The sequence below is a fragment of the Platalea leucorodia genome (assembly GCF_965183815.1).
Source record: "Platalea leucorodia genome assembly, contig: HAP1_HAP1_SCAFFOLD_145, whole genome shotgun sequence".
Lineage (NCBI taxonomy): Eukaryota > Metazoa > Chordata > Aves > Pelecaniformes > Threskiornithidae > Platalea > Platalea leucorodia.
The window spans coordinates 98,034-125,350 of NW_028121398.1; the positions used below are offsets into that span (position 1 = coordinate 98,034).

Here is a 27,317-nt window from a genome sequence, read left to right on the forward strand (position 1 = left end):
ACTCAGGCTGGAGCTGAATGTCTCAGCCTCCATTTCCTTCTGCTTTCCTTGGACAAGTGGCTGCACAGAGACACAGCATTTCTCTTAGTTAACAAGAACAAAAACAACAAAAATCAAAAAGAAAAGAATAGTTCAGTTAAAAAATAAATTACATTCCTCAGCTGTCCATGAAGTCCAAGTTGCCTCCACTAAATCCCACTTGTACTTTTGAGGGGAAAATCTTCAGTGAGATTAGTAGGAAAAGCACAGAGAGAAAGGCAATGAAGGAGTTGGCTACAGAGACAGTCAGGAGACAGGAGCAGCAAGCTTTCAACTGCCTGAAGCTCCAAGCAGCACCTGGGTACTTGGGAGGGGTCTGAGGGAATGGAGAGTAATGGGAGGAGGAAAACCAGAGGGACACTCAAAAAGGCATCTGTGCAGACAGTCTGATGGAGAAGATGACTTGAGAAATGGTCAGTTGAATCAGGACATGTGGGAATACCTAGAAGATTAGTGAGATTCAGTACACTCCATACTGGACAGAGCAGTGGTCAAGCAAGTGCCGGGAAGATCAAGGTTTCTTCTCCCGAGAGCAGTACACATCCTGGAGAGTTTCATGATGGCAGCACAGGAAAACATTCTCTCTCTATGAACAGTACTCAAACATTTCAGCTGATGAAAACATTCCCATACTACATAAATGTGGAGAAAATGTCCTCATCTTTGCAGGCCAAGCTCAGTTCCTGACTCTTCATGGTTTGCAAGGACCTGATCCAGGTGAGCATCATCTCTGTTGGTCCAGCTGGTGGCTTTGCAAAGAAATTGCTCCAACACCCTCCAGAAACCTATTGGGCTGTTTTCACAGTGCTGTGTTCCCCCTCCAATGAATGTCAGGGTCATTAAAGTCCCCTCAAAGAGCCCCATGTCACTGATCTGGAGGCTTCCATGGGTTGCTTAAGTAAGAGCCTGTCCACCTCCTCCCCTTGATCACCAGTTCCTTATCTCCCACCACAATGTCGCCCTAACCGGCCTCTCCTCCGATCCTCACCCACAAGGACTCACCCAACCTGTTGACTTTCCCAGCAAGGAGCTCCATACATCCAAGCAACTCCTTCACACAGAAAGTATTCCTCTTCTGATGCTCCCAGCCTGTGCCTCATGAAGAACCTTTATCCATCCATCGCAGCACGCCAGCTGTGGGAGGTGTCCCACTGTGCCTCAGAAGTCACAGCTTGTGACAGACCTCGGGGCTCCAGCTCCTCCTGGCTGTTCCCAGTCAGAGGAGAGTGTTGCACATCTGGGCTGCAGCCCCCGAGTTGTGGCTCCAGGCCAAGCTCAGCCTTGTCATGCTGAACAGGGACACCAAGCACCCAAGAGCCCATGTGCGCAAAAGCTTTGCTGCATGGCAGAGACATGCTGGAGCGGATGGCAGACGGCATTGTAAGAAAGACTTGAGGTGCCCCAAAAGAGAGCAATGCCTGCTGTCCCCAAGGTCCGAGAGCAACAGGGCTGGGCTGGGCAGCCCTGGCAGGAGAGGCCATTGCTGTCTGTGGTGTCCCTGCAGCCCTGGAGGGCCTTTGGTGGAGAGAGGCACTGATCTCCTGGAAGGACAAGGTGCTGCTGAAAGCGTCCCTGGGTGTGGACATCCTGTGATCTACGCCCACTCGAAATTCACTGGGCTCTTTGAAGACTGTATCGTCCAGAGGGTGAGTAAAGGAAGGGGCAGAGGAGAAGTAGAAGAGGCTGAGAACATAGGCCCACAAGTGGCGAGCCCAGTGCAATGTGCTTCTTATCATGCGGTGCCTTGCATCTCCTGGATAGAGATGGGACAGGGCTGGCCTCACTGCAGGGGTGGCAATCAGTCACTTGCACACAAGCACCGAAGGAATCTGAGATGGTGCCTGGGGTATCTGTCACGCACCCGCTTGGAGAGGACATGGCTTTCCTGCAGGTCCTGTGCTGTCCCTGCCAGCCACACACAATTTTGGTGGAGAGCCTTGGCATCTCACAGAGCCCTACAGGCCTGTATTTGGCCATTCAATGAGCAGCTGCCCTGAATTAGGTTAGGCTCCATGGGGCTGTGTGAGACAAGTTTTATTACAGGCAATGGACAGCTAGTCAATACAGGTAAAGGAGGGGAGAAAGAGAAAGACTTCCCTCTCCCTCGGGCATAGACCTCCATTTGGTCAGCTGGACACCTCTCTAGGCGTCCGTGAACAGCGTGAGTAGGGATGGGTGGTGATGTCCTAAATGTGGGCATCTGCCGTCATTTCAGCTGGCATCCTCACCAGGCTGCGGGGTGGTGCCCCGAGATGTTTCCCAGTCTCTCAGTACTGCTCCATTATCGTGGACAACATCTGGCACCTCAGATGTCACCAGGTGTTTGTGTGTGAACTCCTGGTCTCCATCTCCATCAGTGACCATGGGACCACAGAAAAGGAGTGCAGGTGCCGATTTTTAGCAGACACCATGACTGAAGCAAGAGGAATCTCACCTCCTGTGGGTTTGTGGCAGGCATGGGAGGGAGCTGAGGTCCCTTCCAGCTGCAGGACTACAAATCCAGGAGGAGATGCCTCCATTGCCTCAGCTGATTGCCTTCTCTCAGCATGGGTAAAGGAGACCCCTCCCTGCCAGTGCCCAGGTGTCCTGTCTCATGATGGGCCAAGGAAGGGGGATTCTCAGACCTAACTGTGACTCTGAGAGGAGAAAGGGCACTGCTGCAAAGAAACGTCTCTGCGGAGGTGAGACAGGCAGCATCGGTGATTCCTTCAGTCTCTTCCCAAGGAGGTTCCTGGAGAGCCCCAGGGACACCTGGAGGGAGCGCCGAGTGGGGTGGGGGGCAGAGCAAGTGATGTCTTGGGCAGGTCCTCTCCTCCAGAGCTGAGACGGGCTCCTGGGGTGGAGGGAGCTCATGGGAAGCAGGCAGCAGTGCAGAGAGACAGCTCAGCCAAGGAGCAACTCCTCTGCCAAGCGCAGCAGGGCTCTGGGAAAAGGAGTAGGGCAGAGAGAGATTAAAGGCAGCCTGGAGGGGGAGGAGAGAGGAGAGCTGCAAGGGAAGAAATCTTTCCAGCCCTTGTCACGGTAAGTCTCTTGGGGCAGGGCAATGCAGCTGCTTTCCTGGAAGGGTCTCCTAAAGCGTTCATAGCCTCCAGTCTATGGGATCTGTCAGAAGGCCCCCCAGCCCAGGGGCTCATGGTAGACAAGGGGGAAGGGGTGAAGGCAGGGTGTGCATCCAGAGCTGCCCAGGGCATTTCAGAGGGGACTTTTCCAGAGGAAGAGCAAGGCAGGGGATCCCTTGAAGGTAAAGAGCTTTCCTGAGTCTATGCTTTCAGTTTCCTGCTGTTTCTGGAAAAAGGGGAAAGGTGCTGCTACCTGTGGAGAGGGAGAATGAGAGTCCTGAGCTGCTACACTGAGAGATCAGTAGGTCTGGTGGGAGGCAAGTCAACTGCTTCCATCCCCTCCTCTACCTCCAGAGAGCACCAGCATCACCTTTGTTGTCCTCAGCAGGGTTTGTCTGCCCTACTCCTCACTGCCTGCAAACGGGGAGTACCTCTAGAGAGTGCCTGGAGCGGGGAGGTTTCTTCAGGTCAGAGCTGAGCAGACAGGAGTTGGTGATGGGGTCTGTGATCCCTGACAGGGAAAACTTGGAGGGAGAAAACAGTTCCCACCAGGGATAGCTCCAGGCTGCAAACACATGGGCAGAGTGTTGTAGGAAACTCCAACCAGCAATGTCATGGGAGGGAGCCTTTGGAAAGCTCCCTGTCATCCCCTCCAATGCAGACACCTTCCTCCGAGCAAGACCCTTGCTCTCGTCTCCCACCCAGCACAGCCTCTGCCCTCAAGGCTGTGTGGTCCAGGGCAGGAGGTGCCTCCTCTGCAGCCAGAGCTCTGGCACAGCAGAGGGGCATCTCCCCTGACACGGGGCCGCTTCCCTCTGCAGGGCAAAGGGGCTGAGAGCGACTGCCCTGGGCTTTTGCTAACTGGGAGGTGCTGTGCTCTGCTGGGTGAGGAGAAGGCTTTCCTGAGTGCCCGGCTGCCTTTCCTCTCCTTGCTTCCCTTAGGAGAAGAGTCACAGGGTTTTCCTTTGTTTCTCCACGTGCTTGTGCTGCTCTTCTTCCTGCTCTTGGGGTCCCTGGCAGTAACAGTGCTGGTGTGGGGCAAGGGGTAGGGGTGCTGAGTGCCTGCTCTGGCCCTGACCTGGAGGGCGCTGCCCTGGAGGTGTTTCCATGGGACCAAGGTGCCCAAGCCCTCTCTTCATTTTCTTGGCTGCAATGAGTGGTTGGGCAATGAGACACTGCTTCCCTTAGCAGACAGCACCTTCAGACACCTGATCAGGCTGGAGAGGGAGTCCTGCGGGGCTGTGAGCATCACTCCAGAAGGGCACAGCTCTCCTGTAGGACCTTGGTGATGTCTGAGAGCACTCGATCTGCCAATGCCAATCAGCATCCTTGTCCTGTGCTCTCCGTCATACTCTGCAGAGCTGTGCTGGAAAGGAGAGGTGTTTTCAAATCTGCACCTGGAACAGGACCCCTCTGCTCTCAGGACAGTCCAGGTTTTTTTATTGGAGAAACCTGTGGGTGCAGCCCTCCTCCAGCTGGGAGAGGTGCAAGCACAGAGCAGCTGGGCACCAGGCTGATTGACAGAGCAGCCCTCCTGGATGGGAGCACTGACAAAGGTTTACACAGAGAGCAACGAGGCAACGGGGGAATTTCTCCCTTTCCAAGAGTATTTCCCAAGCGGGATTAGGGTGTCTGAATACTAAAACACAGTGTACCGAGACACATTTGCTGCACCTCATCTCCCACCTTCTTCTGGGGAACAAAGCGTCCTTCGGAGCTTTCACCCTCCGCTCTAGTGCAGCACAGGGAACTCCTCCCCAGGAAGCCTCCCTCCAAACACACTGGGCTGTTGCTGCCTCCATGGGTCATTGCTGTAAAGCAGGGCTGACCCTCAAGGAGCCCCTGGGGAGAGGGCACGGCTCTGCACAGCCCACTCAGCCAGCACAAAGCAGAGCTGAAGCCTCGGAGCTGCATAACAGTCCCCCAGGAAAGAAAAGCTCCCTTAGGTGTTTCACAATGAAGGAATCAGATTTGGCTCAGAGAAGCTTCTTTGTATTTTTCTGGTTTATCTCCTTTGGCAGTTTCCATGCCCAGAAGCAGCAGATGTCCAATGGCAGCTCCATGAACGAGTTCCTTCTCCTGGCATTCACAGACAGGCGGGAGCTGCAGCTCTTGCACTTCTGGCTCTTCCTGAGCATCAACCTGGCTGCCCTCCTGGGCAATGGCCTCATCATCACTGCCATCGCCTGCGACCACCACCTCCACACCCCCATGTACTTCTTCCTCCTCAACCTCTCTGTTCTTGACCTGGGCTGCATCTCCATCACTGTCCCCAAATCCATGGCCAATTCCCTGTGGGACACCAGGGACATCTCCTACGAAGGATGTGCTGCCTAGGTCTTCTTTGTATTCTTCCTGTTTGGTGCAGAGTATTCTCTTCTCACCATCATGGCCTATGACCGCTACGTGGCCATCTGCAAACCCCTGCACTACGGGACCCTCCTGGGCAGCAGAGATTGTGTCCACATGGCAGCAGCTGCCTGGGGCACTGGGTTCCTCTATGCTCTCCTGCACACTGCCAATACATTTTCACTACCCCTCTGCCAGGGCAATGCTCTGGACCAGTTCTTTTGTGAAATCCCCCACATCCTCAAGCTCTCCTGCTCCGATGACTACCTCAGGGAGGTTGGGCTCGTTATATTTAGCACCTTCTTTTTTTGCTTGTTTTGTTTTCATTGTGCTGTCCAAGTGCAGATCTTCAGGGCCGTGCTGAGGATCCCCTCCGAGCAGGGACGCCACAAAACCTTTTCTACGTGCCTCCATCACCTGGCCGTGGTTTCCCTGTTAGTCAGCACTGTCATGCTTGCCTACCTGAACCCCCTTTCCATCTCCTCCCCATCCCTGGATCTGGTGGTGGCAGTGCTGTACTCGGTGGTGCCTCCTGCAGTGAACCCCCTCATCTACAGCATGAGGAACACAGACATCAAAGAGGCCCTGCGGAAACTCTTTGAACACAGACTACTGCAGCATCAGTAAGGTGGCCATCATCCTCAGGAAATGCTCGCATGCTTTTTTGATCATATATTTCTTAGTTTTGTTTATTTTATGTCATATATTACTTCCACTTAAGTAATATTATTACCCCCCTGCCAGAGTTTTCTGACGTAAAAGACCCCACATAGATATGGAGCCAGGCTCCCTGTCTAGGGAAAAAAAATAAAGAATCCAGCAGAAAATTCTTTGACTCTGCTCCCATCTCATACAACTCCTCTGGAGCTCGGGGTGCAGCCCCAGCGTACAGGAGGGGTCAAGGAGCCACGAGCCCAGCTGCCACATGTAGGAGCAGGCACTCGTCGGCCTCGGGGCTGCCCCTCACTGCCTCAGTGGGCAGATCCTTTCTGCCACCTTCATGTTGGGGCTGCTGCTTCCCTGGAGCCATGGCTGTGGACAACAGCAGGACCTGGTCTCTTCAGAGCAGCACTGCCAGCTCAGGGGCCTGTGGAGAGCACAGGGTGGGAACCAAGACAAGTTGGCCAGGGGAAAGGGATGGCCAGGGAAAAGAGCAAGGGAGCATTTCTGTGCCTGCAGGGGGGAATCCATGAGAAAGAGAAACCTCTTTCTGCAGGCATCCACTTGGGGCACGCTTCTCTGTGCCCTGGCCAGGACTCTTGTGCTGGCGTGGGAAGGGGGACTGGCAATGATGGGGCATGGTCAGTCTGTGGCATCTCCTGGACCAGAGACCATGCTTCCTGCAGTTTCCCTAACCTCCCTTTCCTCATGCCAGGGTGAGCCTCCAGCCCTGGGGCTGATGGGGAGGCTGACCCTTCTCTGCTTCCTTCAGAGGGGCTGGAGCTATGGGGTGAGTGCCCAGAGCTCTGCAGCACCCTGTGGGGGGCACTGTCGCTGGGCCAGCCCAGGCTGGGCTGCTCTACTGGAATGGGCTGGGCTGGTGAGACGGCAGGGGAGATGGGAAGAGCCAGGAAAGGTCTGGGCTGGTCTGCAAAGTGCCCAGGAGAGGACACCACCAATGTTAGCTGAGCTGTGTGACCAGTTCGTGGAGAACTGTCTCCCATGGCAGGGACCCGACGCTGGAGCAGGGGAAGAGTGTGAGGAGTCCTCTCCCTGAGGATGAAGGAGCAGCAGAGACAACATGTGATGAACTGACCACAACCCCCATTCCCTGTCCCCCTGCACTGCTCGCAGAGGAGGAGGTAGAGAAAATCGGGAGGGAAGCTGAGCCCGGGGAGAAGGAAGGGGTAGGGGGAAGGTGTTTTAAGATTGTTCTTACTTCTCATTGTCTTACTCTGACTTTTGATTGGCAATAAATGAAATTAATTTCCTCGAGTTGAGTCTGTTTTGCCCATGACAGGAATTGATGGTGATCTTGTCCTTATCTCAACCCATGAGCCTTTTGTCATATTTTTCTCCCCCTGTCCAGCTGAGGAGGGGGATTGATACAGTGGCTTGGTGGGCACCTGGCATCCAACCAGCGTCAACCCACCACAGAAGTAGAACATTGCCTTCCCTTTAAATTGTTTCCTTAATTTCTTCGTGGCTTCTTTTTATTTTTTGACATTTTCTGAATTGTTCTGTCATAATCAGGCCTATAACATTAAAAACAGTATGTTTGCGTCTCACACGGAGTTCAGTGCCCTCAAACACTCCCTGCCCAGGACTGGCCTTGCCACTGCTCGCCCTTTCACACAGCCGGTCACACTCTGAGGGGCTGAGCTCTCTCAACCGTTCCAGAGAAGAAGGGTGACCGTCTTCAGGGAAACGCTCTGTTTCTGCATGGCCAACATATTTGTGTTACCAGCACTTCTGGAAGGAGTCCCGAAATCAGCAAGACACACTCCCTTCACATTCCCTCCGCGGTGCGTGAATTGTCACTCTATTTTAGGTGCAGAAAGGGACAAGATTGTCCTTACCCAACACCAAACACGTCAACGCAGATGTCTACCTCTAATTGAGTTGTCTAGGCTTCCCTTTGCAGTAAATGGAGAGACAGAAGATGTCTCAATCGAGATGCCTGGTGGTTTCCTGGTGACCAACTAATGCTCCAGAAGGGAGCCCTGGGTCACATTTCCAAGCACCTTATGGGTACATCTGTAACCCTGGGGGAGTTACATCTGTAACTCAAGCGTCAGGGAGACTTGGGGGCAGATCTTACCAGGCAAGGGGTGGGGAGGTGAGGCAATGAGATCCTCAGCCTCTTCCATGCCTGTGCAAGGCCTTTTTGGACCGCACTGGTGGTCCAAGTAATTGAATCTCGCTGGGATTTATCTGTCCCTCACTGTCAGGAGGGTATCTCGGGCCAAATTAGCCTCAGATCCACACTTGGGACTTTGTCTTGGGAAGAAGAGCCCAGGAGTGAGGAGCTCAGCCTCACACTGAAAAACTTTCCTTATCTCCAGCCTGAATGCTCATTATTTTTTCCTCCCAACCATCACTAAGAACACAAGAGCCTGGCTCTGTATTCTCCATGACCTCCTGGTAGGTACTAGCAGGCTGGGCTGAGGTCCCCCCTCAGCCTTCCCTTCTCAAGGCTGGACAAGCCAAGCTCTCTCAGCATCTCCTCACCAGCAAAGTGCTCCAGTCCCTGGCTGTCCTCAGGGACCTTTGATAAACCCAATCCAGCTTGCCAAAATCTTTCCTGAATTAGGGATCTGAAATCTGGATGGAATATTCCAGAGAATCCCTTCCCTGCATCTCCTGGCCATGCTCCTGGTTGTACAGCCCAGGATGCTGGTGGCCTCCCTTGCTGCCAGGGCGCACGGCTGCCTCCTGTCGAGCTCGCTGACCACCAAGACCTTTCCCATTCCCTAACACATCGCCCCATGCCCTCCTCCTCTCAAAAAAAAAAACCCTTTTATTACAGAGATGTGACATGGGAGGCCAGCTGTACAATCGGGCCAGGCACATGTGCAAAGACCTTTGGGTCAGACAGACTGGGTTCATGCCTCTGGAGAAGCAGACTGCATGCAGACATTCCTGGAGAAACACAGTTATCACAGATATAACGCCCCAAGCACAGGAGATTCCCCAGATACATTGGAAATCACTTGTGAAGAGACACGGGCAGCTTATTGCTGCTGAAAGACTATGGATTGAATGAGCTTCTTCACTGCGTCTTTGAGCTCCTGGTTCCTCATGCTGTAGATGAGGGGGTTCACTGCTGGAGGCACCACTGAGTACAGCACTGCCACCACCAGACCCAGGGATGGGGAGGAGATGGAGGGAGGCTTCAGGTAGGCAAACATGACAGTGCTGACTAACAGGGAGACCACGGCCAGGTGAGGGAGGCACGTGGAAAAGGCTTTGTGGTGTCCCTGCTCAGAGGGGATCCTCAGCACAGTCCTGAAGATCTGTACATAGGACAGCACAATGAAAACAAAGCATACGAAGCCCACAGAGACACTAACCACAAGAAGCCCGATCTCTCTGAGGTAGGAATGTGAGCAGGAGAGCTTGAGGATGTGGGGGATTTCACAGAAGAACTGGTCCAGGACATTGCCTCGGCAGAGGGATAGTGAAAATGTATTGGCAGTGTGCAGGAGAGAATCGAGAAACCCAGTGCCCCAGGCAGCTGCTGCCACGTGGACACAAGCTCTGCTGCTCAAGAGGGTCCCATAGTGCAGGGGTTTGCAGATGGCAACGTAGCGGTCGTAGGCCATGATGGTGAGAAGACAGTACTCTGCTCCTACGAACAAGGCAAACAGAAAGAGCTGGGCAGCACATCCTGCACATCTGTGTCCCAGAGGGACAGATGGTGTCCCACAGGGAATTGGCCATGGCTTTGGGGACAGTGGTGGAGATGGATCCCAGGTTGAGGAGGGAGAGGTTGAGGAGGAAGAAGTACATGAAGGTGTTGAGGCGGTGGTTGCAGGCTATGGTGGTGATGATGAGGCCGTTGCCCAGGAGGGCAGCCAGGTAGATGGCCAAGAAGAGCCAGAAGTGCAAGAGCTGCAGCTCCCGTGTGTCCACGAAGGCCAGGAGAAGGAAGTGGGAGATGGAGCTGTTGTTGGACATCTGCTGCCTCTGTGCACGGGGTCCTGTTCCTACAGGAAGAGTCAATGAAACGTTAGGGGAGACTTCTCTGAGCAAAATCTAAGCTTTTCTCCTACACCTTCACCCTGCTACACTACACACCCCCCGCCCCGCCTACTCCTTTTCCAGGAGACCTTCCTTCAGCTCAGTGGCTGCAGCCGTGGCTGAGCATAGTGTGGGGAGCAGGGCCTCTGCCCGCTGGCTGCTGAGGAGTCAGTGCTGCTCTGCAGCAGTGAATTCATCGGTCAGGGCAAGGGTTAGTCCTGGTGTTCAACTTTCTCAGATGAAACTGCTCCTAATGCAGAAGGGCCTGTCAGCATCTGCACTCCCAGTGCTAAGGAAAGGGGATAGCGGATGGTAGTTTGAAATGTTTGGGGTTTTTAAAGCTCCCCCCATCTCACCTGGGGAGTGTTCTTGGATGCCAGAAACCCTCAGCATTTCTGCTGCACTCAGGGAGAGCAGAGCGAGTCCTGCACGGCAAAAGGATTGCCTGGGGCTTAGTGGAGACTGAGGGGAGCTGGTCTGTCCCTCCAAGCTGCCGTGGGCTTGTTCTTGAGATGGGGGCTGATCTCACTCTTGTGTTACCCTAAAAAAAAAAAAAACCAGACACTGCTGTGAGCAGAGGGATCCAGTGCAGACCACTAAGTGTCTCATGCTTTCTCAAGGTCTCAGCACCCCACTTCTAGCCAAGGATACGCATGTCTCATTCCACAAACCCAAAAGAACGTTCTCTGTCATAGCATCTCTGCACTTCTCCATGAGGATTTCAGATAACACAAAGGTGCTACAGGACAGGTTTGAATCCTGGAGGGAAGCTGGGAAGGAAACCTCAGGGAGATAGATAGCCAAGTGTCCTAATGACACCATCTGATTAAGGGAAAACCAGCTTATTCTCCAGTCCCACACACTGCATTGCACACAGCCACATAGGTGAGATGAAAGCTGGGACACTTGTTCCCATGGACACAAATGCATGAAAGAACCCACAAAATAAGTTTGTGACTCTGCAGCTGAAACTCCACCTCCCCAGAGGGTCTGGCAGCAAAAATAAAAGAACAATAACACAGACAATTTGAAACATAAAGACAAATACAGTGAGGGTGTGGCTGAGAGAGGCCAGGGCAGAGGCATTGGGGCACTCGGACAGCGTTCCCCTTCCCCAGCTGTGCACGCCACCTCCCAGACACCACCATTGCCGGGCAGCTGCTCTCAGCCCCTGCGCTCTGCAGAGGGAACTGGGCCCGTGGCTGCAGAGCTGCACCACGGCTCTGCTGGAGCTCTGGCTGCAGAGGAGGTGGTTCACGCCTTGGAGCCCCCAGCCCTGAGGGCAGAGGCTTTGGTGGGTGGGAGAGGAGGCAAGGGGGCTTGCTCAGAGGAAGGCGTCTGCATTGGAGGGGATCATACGGAGGTTTCTGAATTCTCCCTCCCACAGCATTTCTGGTTTTAGTTTTGTCTCATTCCCAGATCATCTCCCTGCTGCCTGGAGATCCTCACCCTGGGAGGTGTTTCCCTGTCCCATGGCTTTTCCCTGCAAGTGGTGACAAACCCCCTCCCAACCTCTGTGCACTCACCCTGGCCCTCCAGAAACCTGCCTGTTTGCAGGGCACTGGCTGGGTGCATGTTCCTGTTTGCAGGTGGAGAAGGGCAGGTCAGAAGAACCCTGATGGGTCCAGGAGAGGTGATGCTGGTGCTGTCCATAGGCAGAGCAGTGGCTGAGGGCACATTAGGAGGCTCCTCTCAGGAGTTAATGATCACTCGCTCAGGAGTCCAGTGACTTATTCAAAGTTGCCAGCTCCTTTTCCATTCATCCATTTTCCACTAGCCCCCACTCCATGTAGGAAACTGAAAACAGAAATTCAGGAAATCTTCATTTTCTTTATGACAATCCCTGCCAGGACCTCCTTCTTGAAACATCCCTTAGGAAATATTCTGGAGGGGAACTGGAGCTGTGAGCAGCCCTGACCCACGCAGCCCTCTCTCAACAGCAGCAGGACCCTGCCCTCCCAGGGGTCCCTTCTTCCACCCACAGATTCTCCCCACAGCGCCGTTGGGAGCTCCCCGGGCAGGCTGAGCACTGACCCTGGCACACAGAGTGCTGGGGCACAGGGACCCTGCTCTGAAGGACAGCCCTGGGCATCCCTGGCTGTGCACTCGGCTTAACATCCTTGCAGTCATCCCCAGAGGAAGGCAGCCATCATGCCCTGTTCCTCTGATAGTGCAGCTTCACTGCCCTGGTTCTAGGGACTTACCGTGTCAAGGGCTGTGAAGATTTTGCCCACAATGAGCTCTCAGCGTCCTCGCACCCCAGACTGCCTTTCACCTCTCTCTGCCTCACCCCTCTCCTTCCAGCACTTGCAGGCAGTGCCCTCAGCCCTGCTGCGCTTTGCAGAGGAGCTGCTCCTGGGCAGAGCTGTCTCTCTGCAGCGCTGCCCACTTGCCAACAGCTCCCTCCATCCCAGGAGCCCAGCCCAGCTCAGCAGCAGAGGCCCAGCCCAAGGCACCACTTTCTCTGCCCCTCTGGGCTCCCTCCAGGGGTCCCTGGGGCTTCAGGGGAACCTGCTGGGAAACAGGCTGAAAGAAAACACTTCTTTTCCATCCCTCAGCTAGGGAGATGCAATTATTCCCAGCACTGTCATTTCTCCTGTGAGGTAGAAATTTGGGCAGGTTTGCAGTCCTGGGGCTAGAAGGGGACTTAGCTCCCTCCCATGCACAACACAAACCAACAGGAGGTGAGAGTCCTCTTGCATCAGGTGTTCAAGTGGGCACAGAATAGGCACCTGCATGGGAGCTCCTTATCGCAGTTCCCATGCCTGTTAATGGGGATGGAGGGCAGGACTGGGCTGTTCAGACACAACCCCTGGTGACATTGAAGGCGTCAGGGGTGGTCAAAGATCTGTGCAGGCAGCTGCAAGCTCTAATGGAGCCGTTCGTAGAGACAGGCCAACATCTGGGGGAATCCTCTTAGAGGCTGCTGGGAATTTTCTTTGGCCAACTGAAATTACAGCTGACACCCAAATGAGGGTACCTGAACCTGCCCCCACTCATTATGTTCAGGGCAGCCTTGAGAGTTATTCGTCTGAACCACTGGAGCCATGTGCCACACGGAGAGCTCAGGCTCTCTCTTTCTCTTCTCCATCAGCTGTATTCACTAGGTCTCCACTCACTCTACTGGCAGTTGCCTCATGTTCATCCCCACATTGCCTTACAGAGATCCGGGTGTCTACTCAATTTAATTTATAAATCCAGGCCCACAGAGCTCCATGGGATGCCAAGGCTTGCAGAGACAGCACAGGACCAGTGACGAGTGGTGTTCCTCAGGGGTCAGTCTTGGGACCGGTGATGTTTAACATCTTTGTTGGTGACTTGGACAGTGGGATTGAGTGCACCCTCAGCAAGTTTGCACCCAGAGAAGTTGTGGATGCCCCCTCCCTGGAAGTGTTCAAGGCTAGCTTGGATGGGGCCTTCAGCAACCTGCTCTAGTGGAAGGTGTCCCTGCCCATGGCAGGGGGGTTGGAACCGGATGATCTTTAAGGTCCCTTCCAACCCAAACCATTCTGTAAATCTATGATGGTTCTATTTACCAACACGAAAGCAATTCCCATTCAGGGTGGGTGTGTGACAGACACCCCAGAAGGCATTGCAAGCAGTGCGATTTGGTGCCTGTGTGCCGCTGACTGATGCCACCAGTCAGAGGCATCAGTCATCAGATGCCATCAGAGAGGCAAGGTCTGTCCCTTCGCTACCCAAGAGCTGCAGGCATTTCCTGAACACAAAGCACATCACACTGGGGTCTTTACTCACACCCTTGATGATACAGCAAGGAACAGATGAACATTTTCACCGTGTGCCTGGATACACCTTGTCTTCAAAGAAAGTATCCCTCAAGCACAGCAACGAGTCCTACCAAAACTCCACTGAAACTGAAAAGGGCATGCAAGGGCACCAAGATGAGCTGTTTCTACTTCAGGAACAGAAGCTACAGAAGAATCAGAAATACTGTGGGACCACTGCTAAATGTAGTAAGAGTAGGTGTAGGTAGGCTGAGATACTCTCGCACTCTTTGCCTCAGTTGCCACAAAGCAAGGTCTCCAGACCTTTCTGCTTTGAAGCAGAAGTCTGGAGGAGAGCAACCAGCAGTGGATGAGGATCAAGGCAGGGGTTACTTGAGCAAACTACACGCTTACCAGTCCATGGGACCAGAGGGGCTGCACCCAAGGGTGCTGAGAGAGTGTTTTTCACCAGGAGGCACTGGTTCATTCTAATTCCAGTAAGAAAGGCACTTGGACGCTGTGAGGGATCTTGTAAAATGCTGCTCATTAGCACTAACCCTGTAAGGAGAGAATCATGCAGATCATCTCAGGTGCCTTTAGATGGTGGGAACCCCAAGTGGTGTAGCATTGAACAGGCCTCTGACCCCCACACAGCATGCCCTGCAAACCCCGCCCATAGAAGACAATCTCCTGGTTTGGTCATTCAAGCTGCTCTTTGCTTTGTTTACAAGAAACCACCTCTTTTCCTCATCTCTACAGTCAAAGAGCAAGGAAGTTCTCATGAGAACTCCTTGCTGCACTGTTAGGTACAGGCAAGGCTACGCAGGAGGCGTAAGGGCTGGTCCTGAGTGGGAGCTGCCTGCAGGCCCCTTGGGACAACGAGCTGCTGAGGTTGTCCTGCGGCCAAGGGATCTGTGCAGCACAGCACAGGCGTGAAGGCCAGGCTGTACGTGCAGTGCATCCCAGCTGGCTGTACCGTGGTCTTCTGGTCAGGGTCACTGCTCAGGTTTCCCTGTGAGAAGTCTGCGCTCCACCCTGGTGCCACAGCTGAGCTGCTGCGGCCAAACCGTGCACAGCCAGGAGGAGGTGGATCGCAGGCAGGAGGAGCTGGAGCCCCGTGGTTTGTCACACAACTGTGTTTGTTTGGGATGAAATGAAATGTGGGTTCTGCAGTGGAGGAAAACAGGCTCTGCTGGAGAGACTGGCAGAGAGGATGAGTCTGGCGGAGGCCCCCTGTGTTGAGGGGATGCCCCCTGTGTTCTCCTCCTGTGCAGGAGGACAGCCAGCAGTGGATGGGGATCGACTCAAGGGTTCCTTGAGCAAACTCAAGCACCGTTACAGAAATGGAGATGAGTCATCTGAGCAGATCCCTGACGACAAGTTTTGGTATGCCATGTCCCCTGAGATTCCACTTTTTGGTGCAGAAGAGTATGATGCCCCTTGAGCTGTCCTGGAATATCTCCTGACCCATGTGGTGGTTTAGCCTCTGAGGAGAATCCAAACAGCACCTCTGACTGGAGCAATTTAACCTTCAATTCTGATGCACAGGGCAGATGGAGGGACTTCAGACCTTCCAGGCACTCCGTAGAAGTGTTAGGTCTTCAGAGATCCAAAATGAAGATAATGGTGTTGTGTCAGTGTCCATCACAGAAAAATTTGGCCCGCCTTGTGCTTTTCACCTGTTTAGGATCTGTCCTGTGACAATTTTTTGTAAAACAATGAATTCCTCGCACACACACACTTGAAATAAGAATGAAAGATAGAAAGCAGAAATGTATTAGGGGCAACATTGTCTGAGAGGTGGTACTGTGAAATGGTAAGAAAGGGTTAGCAATGAGAGAAAAAGCACTGTTCTAAAAACTTCATGCCAGAATCATGCCAGTTTATGTTACAACTGTCTTGTCAATTAAGAAGGAACGAGAAGAATAAACTTCAAGAAATTAAATTTTTCATCAAGAAGAAGAAGAAATTTTAGAGCATGGTACTGTTACTGCTTTTAATTTGAAGAGAAATAAGTCCATAATGCAGCTGCTAAGACCCCACCCAGGCGCTCATTCACTTTCCTCTCCTGAGGGATGGGGAGACAATCAGAATGGCAAAGTGAGGAAGAACTCATGGGTCAAGAAGACAACACCAGAATAGGTAAAACCAAAGCTGTGCCCACCAGCGAAGCAAAATCAGGAAGACATTCGCTGCTTCCCATCGTCAGGCAGGTGTTTAGTCACTTGCAGGAAAGCAGGGCTCCATCGTGAGTAACAATTACCTGGGAAGAGAAATGTCAAAACTCCAAACGTCTTCCTCCTTCTTCCCCCAGCTTTTATTGCTGAGCATGATGTCATATGGTGTGGGACATCCCTTTGATCAGTTGGAGTCAGCTGTCCTGGCTGATTCCCCTCCCAGCTTCTTGCCCACCCCCAGCCTATTCGTTGGCGGTGCAGCAGGAGAAACAGCAAAAGCCTTGGCACGGTGCAGCTACTGTTCACCAATAGCTAAACCATCAGTGTTTTATCAACACTGGTTTGGTCACAAGCCCAAAACATAGCACCGTAGGGGCTGCTATGGAGAAAATTAACTCCACTCCAGCCCCACCCAGGACACCGAGTCTCCCCTCCCACGGCATTCCTGACCCCAGTTCTGTCTCATTCCTGGTCCATTGCAGACCAACCATCTGCACTGCAAATGTGGGCAACAGCTAAACTCCTCCCAAGTCCTTGCACAAGCACTTAGACCTCAAAGAATTCCGAGGTGCCTCAGGGAGGCCCTCCCCTCACACATCTTGGTGTGCTTCCTCAACTGGTGTTTCCAGGATCCATGAATGGTGACTGGAGAAGCATGGCCATCCCCAGAGAATGAGATGGGAAGCCTTGAGAGCTTCTTCACTTTCCAGTTAGCAATTAGGCAGTGAGTGGCAGTGTGTAGGGATGGGAGAGAGGGTGGAGGGAAGTCAGCGAGAAGCAAGGTGATGGTTCAGGGCTTTAGCAAATCCTTCCAACCACGTCTGAGCCCAGAAATGGAAAGCCATTGATGTCTGTGGGTGGAGGAGGAGTAGGTGTGCCCTGGGAGTGTGGCTGAAGGTCCCTGCACAAAGCAGGGCTTATGTAAGGACTTTCCATCATGGGAGCATGCCTCAACCTGGCAGATGGGAAGTGCCCGTTGCTGGGGGTGGCTGAACACTGCTCATCATGCCCCATGAGCCGACCTTTCTGTCTTCCTCTCCTTCACTACCCAAACTTGCCTGGAATTCAGGAAACATCCATGAGCCTGGAGAATGCGTGAACCTCCTGGAGTGAGGTCCCATTACTGCAGGGGAGGTGGGAAGGCTTTGTGAGAGAAATGGGACTGTAGGGAGAGAGTGGTGTGTGTGTAGAAGAAAGTGTGTGACAGGCCAGAAGAAGACGTGAAAGAGCAAGGGGAAGTCATGCTAATGTGGAATCATTCAATGTTTGATTTGAGGGCAGCAGAATAAGGAGGGTGTGCAGTGCAGTGCTGGGATATGGATCCAAATTGAGGAGGCAAGCAAGTCTGGGGCAGGGACAGCTTAGGCGATTGAGGGCCATTAGCAGGCCTATGAAGCCAGATGGTTTTTGTGGAACTCACATGTGTTGGCACATCCCCAGAAAACCACACCTTTGTCATTAAAGGAACAGAATCTGCCACCAACCTGCCTCCTGCCCCCGCCACAACCCCCCATTCACACTGACCCTAGGCAGAGTCCTGAGCAAGGCATGAAGGACCTCCTGTACCAGGTCCTGGGGGTCAGGGCTTGGGCACTCTGATCATAAACAAACACCAAGGGCTTACATGGTATCAGAGCCACCAGCACATGGCCTTTGCCACCTGCAACCAGTGTCTCCCAGTTTTTGCTTGATGAGCCCCCAGGGACCAACACATTGACTGCTCATTGTCTTTATGGCTCTGTCAGTGTTGGCCCTCAGTGGGGACTCCAACGCCCTCAGAAACTTGGTGCTTGCTTGTGCCTTCCACTTCTTTAGAGGCTTGTTCATTCTTTCAGTCTTTGCAGTTCAGGAACTTGGCACCAGAGGGCTCATTAACATGCAAAACACCCTAACAAGCCATGTCTCTCTGCATCTTTTTCCCGAATTCTTCAAGTCTTCTGTGTCTACATTGAAAACTTTCAGGAGAGTAGCCAAGGAGAGAAGATTTAAATAAGAAGGAACAATAAATCAGTTTTTCTTCTTTTTTCCAGTTTTCTTTATTTTTTTGTTTACAGAACAAGTGAGACCAGCCTTCTCCAATTCAGATTGATCCAGAGCATCTCCTGATGAAGTCTGCAGATGTAGGGAAGTTAAGATCTTTTCTGTCAGACACTGTACAGCCCATCTTTGTCCTGTGTCCCATCGTCATCCTTGGTCCCCCTGTCACCCCCTCCACTGGTCATTTCTCTCAGTGGCCACCTGGGACTTGCATCAGGATTTCTCAACTCTAAGCTCTTTCCACTAAAGACAGTAGCTCAATGCTTCAGCTCATCTACACACATTCTCACCTGCTTTCTTTGGAGAACCAGCTGCACACAGTCACAGAAGAATGTTTCTTACCTCCCAATAAAAAACAAAAGGAAAGGAAAGGAAAGGAAAGGAAAGGAAAGGAAAGGAAAGGAAAGGAAAGGAAAGGAAAGGAAAGGAAAGGAAAGGAAAGGAAAGGAAAGGAAAGGAAAGGAAAGGAAAGGAAAGGAAAGGAAAGGAAAGGAAAGGAAAGGAAAGGAAAGGAAAGGAAAGGAAAGGAAAGGAAAGGAAAGGAAAGGAAAGGAAAGGAAAGGAAAGGGAAAAGAAAAGAAAGGAAAAGAAAAGAAAAGAAAAGAAAAGAAAAGAAAAGAAAAGAAAAGAAAAGAAAAGAAGAGAAAAGAAAAGAAAAGAAAAGAAAAGAAAAGAAGAGAAAAGAAAAGAAGAGAAGAGAAAAGAAAAGAAAAGAAAAGAAAAGAAAAGAAAAGAAGAGAAAAGAAGAGAAAAGAAAAGAAGAGAAAAGAAAAGAAAAGAAAAGAAAAGAAAAGAAAAGAAAAGAAAAGAAAAGAAAAGAAAAGAAAAGAAAAGAAAAGAAAAGAAAAGAAAAGAAAAGAAAAGAAAAGAAAAGAAAAGAAAAGAAAAGAAAAGAAAAGAAAAGAAAAGAAAAGAAAAGAAAAGAAAAGAAAAATTGAAAGGAATAGCTCAGTAAAAAATAATAGATGCTGTCTAAGTTTCCTCCACCGAAGTCCACTTCCCACTGTCGGTAACCTTAGTGGAACACTTTCAGTGAGATACATGGGAAAACAGGTAGAAACACAAGCGAGGAGATGGCTCAAGAGGCCATCAGGCATCCTGCTGAAAGACAAGGCAAGCTGCAAACTGCCTGAAGCTCAGGGCAGCACCTGGGGAGCTGAGAGGTGTGGGAATGGGTAGAGACCAATGGGAGGAGGAAAGCTGGATGGACACTGGGAAATGCGTACGCCCAGGCAGCCTGCTGAAAAGATGCCTTTAGAAGTGGTCAGTTCAAGCAGGACGTGCAGAAAGATGTGAAAGAGTGCTGAGAGGCAATACACAGTACGCTGGGCAGAGCAGGCTCAGGGGTGTAACAGGGGAGATGAGTATTTCTTCTCCCGAGTGTAATACATGGGCTGGAAAAGTCCATGTTGGCATCACGAGAATGCATTGTCTATGGATGAAAACTGTTCAGTGCCTTTCAGCTGCTGGAAACTGTGCTCATATTTTCTTCAAATGTTAATGATCATTCCTCACCTGTCCAGGCAGCGGTGCTCAGAAGGTGCTCTGCAATAGAAATATGGGCACCAAATAATATCCACCCCGAGCCTTGCACAAGCCCCTGGACCTCAAGGACAGATGTGCCTCAGGGAGGTCTTCCTCTCAACAAAATGCGCTTTCTCAAGTTGTAGGCAGAGGTCCATGAATGTTGGAGAGTCATGGTCATTTCTGGAAGTGGAAATGGAAAGCCCTGCTGAGAAACCTGGCTGCTGCGTGGTGCAGGTCCAGAGAATCAGCCGCCAGGGAAGCTGTCCGAACTCCATACATTACCCCCAGAGCATGGGGTTGCTTTCACCCAGACCCAGCCTTTTGGCTCTTTCCAGCAAGCTCTTGATTCAGAACATTGGCTTTCCTCACTGCTCTCCAATAGCATTTAATTTTCTTCATTGACAGCAACAGCCAGCCTGCCAGATGCCTCATTTAGGTGGCCTCACTCATCCTGTGTCATGTGGATCTATGCCATCCATACCAGCATGTATGTGCCTCCCAACTTCTTGCCCAACCCCAGCCCACTCATTGGAAGGGCAGCGTGAGAAACAGAGAAGGCTTTCCTGTTGTTTAAGCACTGTTCAGCAATAGCTAAAAGAGTTTTCATCAGAAATCTGAAACTTGGAGCCCTATGGATTCCTATGAAGACAATGAACTCCATCCCAGCCAGACAATTATTTCCACAGTCAGAGGGAACCTGAGGGCTTTCCCTCATGTTGAGGACATGGAGAGGTGAGGAATGAGAGTGTCATTCAGGCTGGAAGGGACCTGGCTAGATAGCTGTAGAAAACATCCTTCTCAACGCAGGGTCACACCAGGTTGCTCATGGTTTTATCCAGATGAGTCTGAGAAACTTCCAGGGATGGAGGCAGCGCACACGCTCTGGGAAACGGTTTCCCATGTCTGGCTGTCCTCACCTTGCAAAAGTTTCTCCCTATATTGAGCCTGACCCCCTCGTGTTTCAGCTCATTGCCTCCTGTGCTCCTGCCTTGCACCACAGCGTCTTCTTGGGAACCTCACCATAGGCAATGCAAGTCTCTTCCATCCTCCCCACAAAGCCCTCCATTCTCCCGGGTGAACAAGCCCAGCTCCCTCAGCCTCTCCTAACAGGACAAGTGCTCCAACCTTGGCCATCTCTGTGGCCCTCCACTGAAATTTGCGGATCCTCCAGCTTGCCAATGTCTCTCTGCCATTGCGGGGAAAGAAAACCTGGGCAAGTATTCTGGATGCAGTGTCACAAGTGCTGATCAGAGGGAGAGAATCACGTTCCCTGGCTGTGCTCCTGCTCACACAGCGCAGGACGGTGTTGGCCATCTTTGCTGGTGGCTCATCTTTTGCCTAATGGAACCCAAAGACCAGCAGACCCTTTCCTGTGGAGCTGCTACCCGCGTAGCCAGTCCCTGTCCTATGCCATTTCAGGGCCTACATCCACTTCAGGAGCAGGACTTTGGTGGAATCTTTACTGGATACCATGAGGTTTCTATGTCCTTTGGGATGGCAGCCCTGCCCTCCAGCCCTGCCCTGCTCTCCTCACTGGGATGTCTTCTACAAATGTATATGAAAAAGTCCTCTCTCCAATCCTCCAGGTCTACTCAAAAGATGTGAAACAGGGCAGGTTGCAAGCTAGACCCCTGCAGGACCCTACTACCTAGATGCCTCCAGGCAGAGCACCACGCATGTACCACACTCCTCCAAGCCCAACTACTCTCCAGCTGGTTTTTCCTCAACGACTTATCCACCCATGCAGCCCATACTGTCCTAACATGGACACAAGAAATTTCTGGAGGGATGATGCTGAAAGCCTTGATGACTTCCAGGTAAAAGAGCATCTCTGCTCTCCCCGCATCCAGCAATCCTGTCCTTTCATCACAGAAAGCAAAGAGGATGGCCAGGAACAAGCTCCCCTGGGTAAATCCAGTCGCCTTCTCTTTCAGACACCCAGAAATGGGATCTGAGTGGACTCACACTGGGGCACAGCTTTTCATTCCGCTGCTCATCATTTGGGCATTTTTGGAAGGTGCATGCAATGTGTGGGTGCTGCCAGTGATCAGGGAGACCCCAGAGTCTCCGTGACCTTTCAAAGATAATGCTGGAGAGTGGCCTCGCTGTGCCATTGGCCTGCTCACTCAGCTGCCTGCGATGCTGCCCCTCCTGTCCCATAGACTGGTAAAAGATGGTGCCCTTCAATTGCCTTTCAAGTTTAGACTGAGTTTCAATTTGGACTATTGCTAGTCTTTTAGGATGCTGTCCTTGAAGAGCAGTTGTCCTGAGCTCTGCCACCTGCCTTGGCAGCTCATTCCATCAGTGTCACAGGTCTCTCTACGACATTAACGGCTCCCACTCATCCTGTCTGTGCCACTGGCTGAGGACATTGCTGCACATTTGGGTTGAAGCAAGACAGCTGTGGAACCAGGCCACCTCATCTTTGCCATAAGGAATCCAGCTACCAAGTTTGCAATTTAACGAGGCCTGTAGTGATCCTGTGTGTGCAAAGGCAGAGACAAGGCATGGACAAAATAGAGCCGCATGTCTTTCTAGCCCCAGGTCTAAGGAATCAGGATGAAATGCATAAATTCACTCAACAGAACACATCCTCCCAGCTTGGAGAAATTAGATCATTTCACCTTCCTGGGTGTACTCCTTAATGATGAGACAAAAAAAAAAGGAGGATTCTCATGCCCAAGTCTTTCTGATAGGAGTAATGACTCTCCTGGAAGTAAGTATCTCTCCCCTCAGCTGAGAGAGGGAAAATGAGTGATGCCTTTAGCCCGTTTCACTGCAGGTTCCCCTGGAGCCCCAGGGACACCTAGAGGGAGCCCAGAGGGGCAGAGAAAGTGGTGCCTTGGGCTGGGCCTCTGCTGCTGAGCTGGGCTGGGCTCCTGGGATGGAGGCAGCTCATGGCAAGTGGGCAGCACTGCAGAGAGACAGCTCTGCCCAGGAGCAGCTCCTCTGCAAAGGGCAGCAGGGCTGAGGGCACTGCCTGCAGGCAGCGAGGGGAGATAAGAGAAGTAAGAGTGATCTTAAGGGCTGTGTGGATTGGGAGGATGCTGAGAGCACACTGGAGGAGAAATCTTCACAGCCTTGAACACAGTAAGTCTCTAGCAGCAGGGCAATGCACATGAGAGCCTTTGAGGTGTCTCACAGACACGGAAGATCATGCTGCAGATAGGAAACGGCAGGATGGCGCTCAGGTTCTCTTTACTGTGGAGAAGGATGTGCTCTATCCTGCCACACTGTCAGAGAACAGGACATCATGGCTGCCTTCTCCAAAGGATTGCTGCAGGCGTGTGCAGCCAGGGCTGTCCTTCAGAACAGGATCCCTGCACCACAGGGGGCTGAGTGCTGACCCTGGCAGGCGGCAGACTCCCTGCCCCAGCACTCAGCCATCTCAGGGAGACCCGCACAGCTCTACGAGAAGAAGCTGTGGGTGGAAGGAGGGACTGCTGACAGGGCAGTGCAGGGTCCTTATGATCCTGAGAGGCTGCTGCATGGGACAATGCGGCTCACAGATTGAGCTTGTGCCCAAGTCATTTCCGAGGGCACTTTTCATGAGTCTGTTCAGGGCAGGGCTTTCCTGCTTCTGTCTGTGCTTTCCTCAATTTGTGCTTCCACTTCTCCCTGGCTCGGCTTGGTGGGAATGGAAACACAGTTGTGTGCATTAGAGAAAGGGCTGAGGCTCCTAAGCCATCACACTGAGGTTTACTGGGAACTTCAGCAAGTGCCTTCACCCCCACCAGCCCACAGATAACACCAGCATCACCTTTCCAGGTTCATCAGGGTTTGCGTGACCTGTTCTTTAACACGTGTGCACACAGAGCAGAGCAGTGCAGCGCTGTGCACAGGGGCTGGGCTGGGGTCTGTGAGCACTGGCAGGGAAGAGACGCGGGGCCAGAGAAACAGCTCCCGGCTGGGACAGCTCCAGGCAGTGGAGACAAGGGCAGGGAGGAAGGGAAATGCTAAGGGAAACCCTGTTGCAGGGGAGATATGGGCACCTCCCGGCCACCCCTGCAGTGCCAATGCCTTCCCTGAGCAACACCCCTCTTGTCTCCTGTTCCGCCTAGCAAAGCCCCCAGCCAGCACGTGGGGTCTAGGGTGTTGGTCACCTCCTCGTCCGTCTGCCAGCAGGAGAGACAAAGTGCATCTCTCCTGCCATGTGCCCCTTTCCCGCTGAGCAGGGGCTGAGGGTGACTGCCCTGCACTGTCACCGTCCGGGAGGTGGTGCGCAGTGCTGGGTAAGCGAAAGGCTTTCCTGAGTGCCCCCTGTCTCTCTCCTTGCCTCCCTCAGCTGCTCTTGGTGTTGCTGTCAGGCGCTCTGGGAATGGGAGTTTCAGCTGCAGAGTCAGGCACTGATCTTGTGGGTCCTCCCATTTGGGTGTGTTTATGGCAATGAGGAGTCCCAGCTTTCCTCTAACCTGTGACGCTCTGGGCAATGCAGTCTGTGAGGCTCGGGAATGAGCTGACCCTCCCTTAACCTGATGCCATCATTAGCACAGCTGGCTATCTCCTTGGGGTGTCCTTCCAGGCTGTGAGCTGCCTTCCAGGATGCAAACCTGCCCTATAGCACCTTATGTTATCTGAAGGCCCCATGGAGAAGTGCAGAGATGCTACAACAGTGAAAATGCTGTTGGGTTTGTGAAATGAGCCATGTGTGTCCGAGGCTAAATGTGGGGTGCTGAGACCTTGAGAAAGGGTGAGACATTTAGTGGTCTGCAGTGGATCCCTCAGCTCTCAGCAGCGTCCGGTGGCTTTTCAGGGTAAAGTGGGAGTGTGATCGCCCTCCACCTCAGAAAGCTGCAAGCCCAGGGCAGCTGGGAACAAGATGGATAAAAAGACTGGCTCTCCTCCCTCTACACTAAGCCACAGGTAACCCTCTTGCCTTGTAGGACTCCCTGTGTTCTCCCTAAGGGCAGCAGAAATGCTGAGGTTTTCTGACATCCAAACACACTCCCCAGGGGAGATGGAGGGAAGCTGTAAAACTAACCTCTCCAACTGCCTTCTGCCATCCCCGTTCCTTAGCACTGGGAGCTGCAGATGCTGACAGGCCCTTCTGGGGTGGGAGCAGTTTCATTTGACAAAGTCAAACACCAGCACTGGACCCTGCACCCACCGTTCTCATGAACTGTTTCCTGCAGAGCAGGGCTGACTCCTCGGCAGCCAGTGGGAAGAGCCCCTGCTCCTCATGGCACACTCAGCCAGCACTAACCAGAGCTCCACGAACAGAGCTGAAGGAAGGTCTCTTAGAAAAGGAAGAGGGTGGGTGCATGTGTCAGGGAGAGGGTCCAGGGAAAATGGTTTGATTTTGCTCAGGGAAGTTCATCCTAACTTGTTGCTGCCTTTTCCCCCTTGGACAGCGCCCCATGCCCAGAGGAAAGACATGTCCAACAGTAGCTCCATCACCCAGTTCCTCCTCCTGGCATTCACAGACACACGGGAGCTGCAGCTCTTGCACTTCTGGCTCTTCCTGGGCATCTACCTGGCTGCCCTCCTGGGCAATGGCCTCATCATCACCACTGTAGCCTGCGACCACTGCCTCCACACCCCCATGTACTTCTTCCTCCTCAACCTCTCTGTTATTGACTTGGGCTCCATCTCCACCACTGTCCCCAAATCCATGGCCAATTCCCTCTGGAACACCAGGGACATCTCCTACGCAGGATGTGCTGTCCAGATCTTGGTGTTTGCATTTTTTATTTCAGCAGAACTGTGTCTCCTCACCATCATGGCCTATGACCGCTACATTGCCATCTGCAAACCCCTGCACTATGGGACCCTCCTGGGCAGCAGAGCTTGTGTCCACATGGCAGCAGCTGCCTGGGGCGGTTGCTTCTTCTATGCTGTGCTGCACACTGCCAATACATTGTCACTACCCCTCTGCCAAGGCAATGCTGTGGACCAGTTCTTTTGTGAAATCCCCCACATTCTCAATCTCTCCTGCTCCGATGACTACCTCAGGGAGGTTGCGCTTATTGTGGTTAGTCTTTTAGTAGTATTCAGCTGTTTTGTTTTCATTGTGCTGTCTTATGTGGAGATCTTCAGGGCCGTGCTGAGGATTCCCTCACAGCAGGGACGCCACAAAACCTTTTCCACGTGCCTCCCTCACCTGGCCGTGGTCTCCCTGTTTATCAGCACCGGAATGTTTACCTACCTGAAGCCCCTCTCCATCTCCTCCCCATCCCTGGACCTGGTGGTTTCATTTCTGTATTCGGTGGTGCCTCCTGCAGTGAACCCCCTCATCTACAGCATGAGGAACCAGGAGCTCAAAGATGCAGTGTGGAAAATGACGACTGGATGTTTTTCTGAAGCAATTAACTGTCCATTTTCTTATGCATATCACTTATAATGTATCTCATTACAGGCTCAACCTGTCTTTTGGAGGTTTGGTGGTTGTGGCAGTTGTCTTTTTGCTCAGTTTTGCTTGTGATAATGTTGTGCACAAAGATTTGTCATTATTCATACCATTTCTAATTCACTATCTACCTTTCTAGTGTTACCCAGAGCCTTGAAAGGAGAGACATGTTCTCTGTGCATTTAAAAAAATAAAGGACCCTGCAGTGACTTTTTTGTCTGAGACTTTTGTTTTTCTGAGACTTTCTCTGGAGCTGCACGGCAGTGCCTGTGTGGTGACGTGGAGGGGGAAAGAGTCTCAGCACAGCAGCACGGCCAGGCAGCACCAGCGCTTGGTCTTTCCCAAGCTGCATTCTTTTAAATTCCACACTCTCTTTCTGAGCCCCTCTCTTGGTGTAAGGAAGGATTGCTCTGGCAGCTTGGTCAGAGTCCTTTTGTGTGGCAGTCCTGTGACTGCAGGCAGGGACAGGCAATGGGCACTTCTGTGACAGAGCTGACCTCCAGAACAAAGTTTCCATCATACAACGGGATCTCCTGATGGCAGTGCCTGAAATCTTAGGTCTTCTACTTTTTCGCTCAAGAACAAGCCCAAGAAAGTGCCCTCAAGAGAAAAACACAGCCAAACCGTTTGAGTATTCAGTGTGGGAGCACGTGGCAGTGTCCTTGCACAGCCAGGCCTCCTGGGGGAGATAGGAAGGACCAGCAGAGCAGGCTTTGGGCTGAGCCCATGGTCGCTGGACACCCCAGGGAAGCTGCCCCAAGGCAACTCTCACAGAGCACCCAATAACAATCACCCTTTCCAGCACTGGACTGTCACCCCACCTCGTACAGGTTGTTTATCCCTCCATAGTGGCACACCAAATGACTAGGTCAGAAGTCCATGTTTGTGTTGTACAGAGGTGAGATCACGGAGGAGATATTCCTGGAAGACATGTCAAAGAGTATTGAAGAGAGGGAGGTGATTAGAGAAAGCCAACATGGCTTCACAAAGGCCAACTTGTGCCTGACTACTCTAGTGGCCTTACATGGAGTAACTGCATTAATGGACAACGGAAGAGCTACAGATGTCACCTGTCTAGCCTTCTGTAAGTCCTCTGATATGGTCCCCCACAACATTCTTGCTGCTGCTAAGTTGGAGAGATACAGATTTGACAAATGCCCTCTTAGATGGATAAGGAACTGGCTGGATGGGTGCATCCAAAGAGTTACAGGCAATGGCTCCATGTCTGAGTGGAAACCAGTACCGAGTGGTGTCCCTCAAGGGTCCGTACTGGGACCAGTACTGTTTAATATCTTCATCAATGACATAGTCAGTGGGATTGAGTGCACCCTCAGCAAGCTTGCAGATGACACCAAGCTGAGTGGGACGGTTGATT

The 27,317-nt window shown here is 52.2% G+C and overlaps 1 protein-coding gene and 2 pseudogenes across 3 annotated transcripts; 2 read left to right on the forward strand and 1 right to left on the reverse strand.

Annotated features, from left to right (window-relative positions):
* Positions 1–5,141: 5,141 nt before the first annotated feature.
* On the forward strand, positions 5,142–6,074 carry LOC309603594 (olfactory receptor 14A16-like; annotated as a pseudogene). The gene has a single exon. The product of its transcript is annotated as an olfactory receptor 14A16-like (transcript).
* Positions 6,075–9,121: 3,047 nt separating this feature from the next.
* Positions 9,122–10,067, reverse strand: LOC309603595 (olfactory receptor 14J1-like; annotated as a pseudogene). The gene has a single exon. The product of its transcript is annotated as an olfactory receptor 14J1-like (transcript).
* Positions 10,068–24,970: 14,903 nt separating this feature from the next.
* On the forward strand, positions 24,971–25,936 carry LOC309603597 (olfactory receptor 14A16-like; the record flags this gene model as incomplete). The annotated part of the gene is made up of 1 exon (XM_082338399.1): positions 24,971–25,936. The coding sequence occupies one exon, from the start codon at positions 24,971–24,973 to the stop codon at positions 25,934–25,936; it is 966 nt and encodes a 321-aa protein (XP_082194525.1).
* Positions 25,937–27,317: the final 1,381 nt, after the last annotated feature.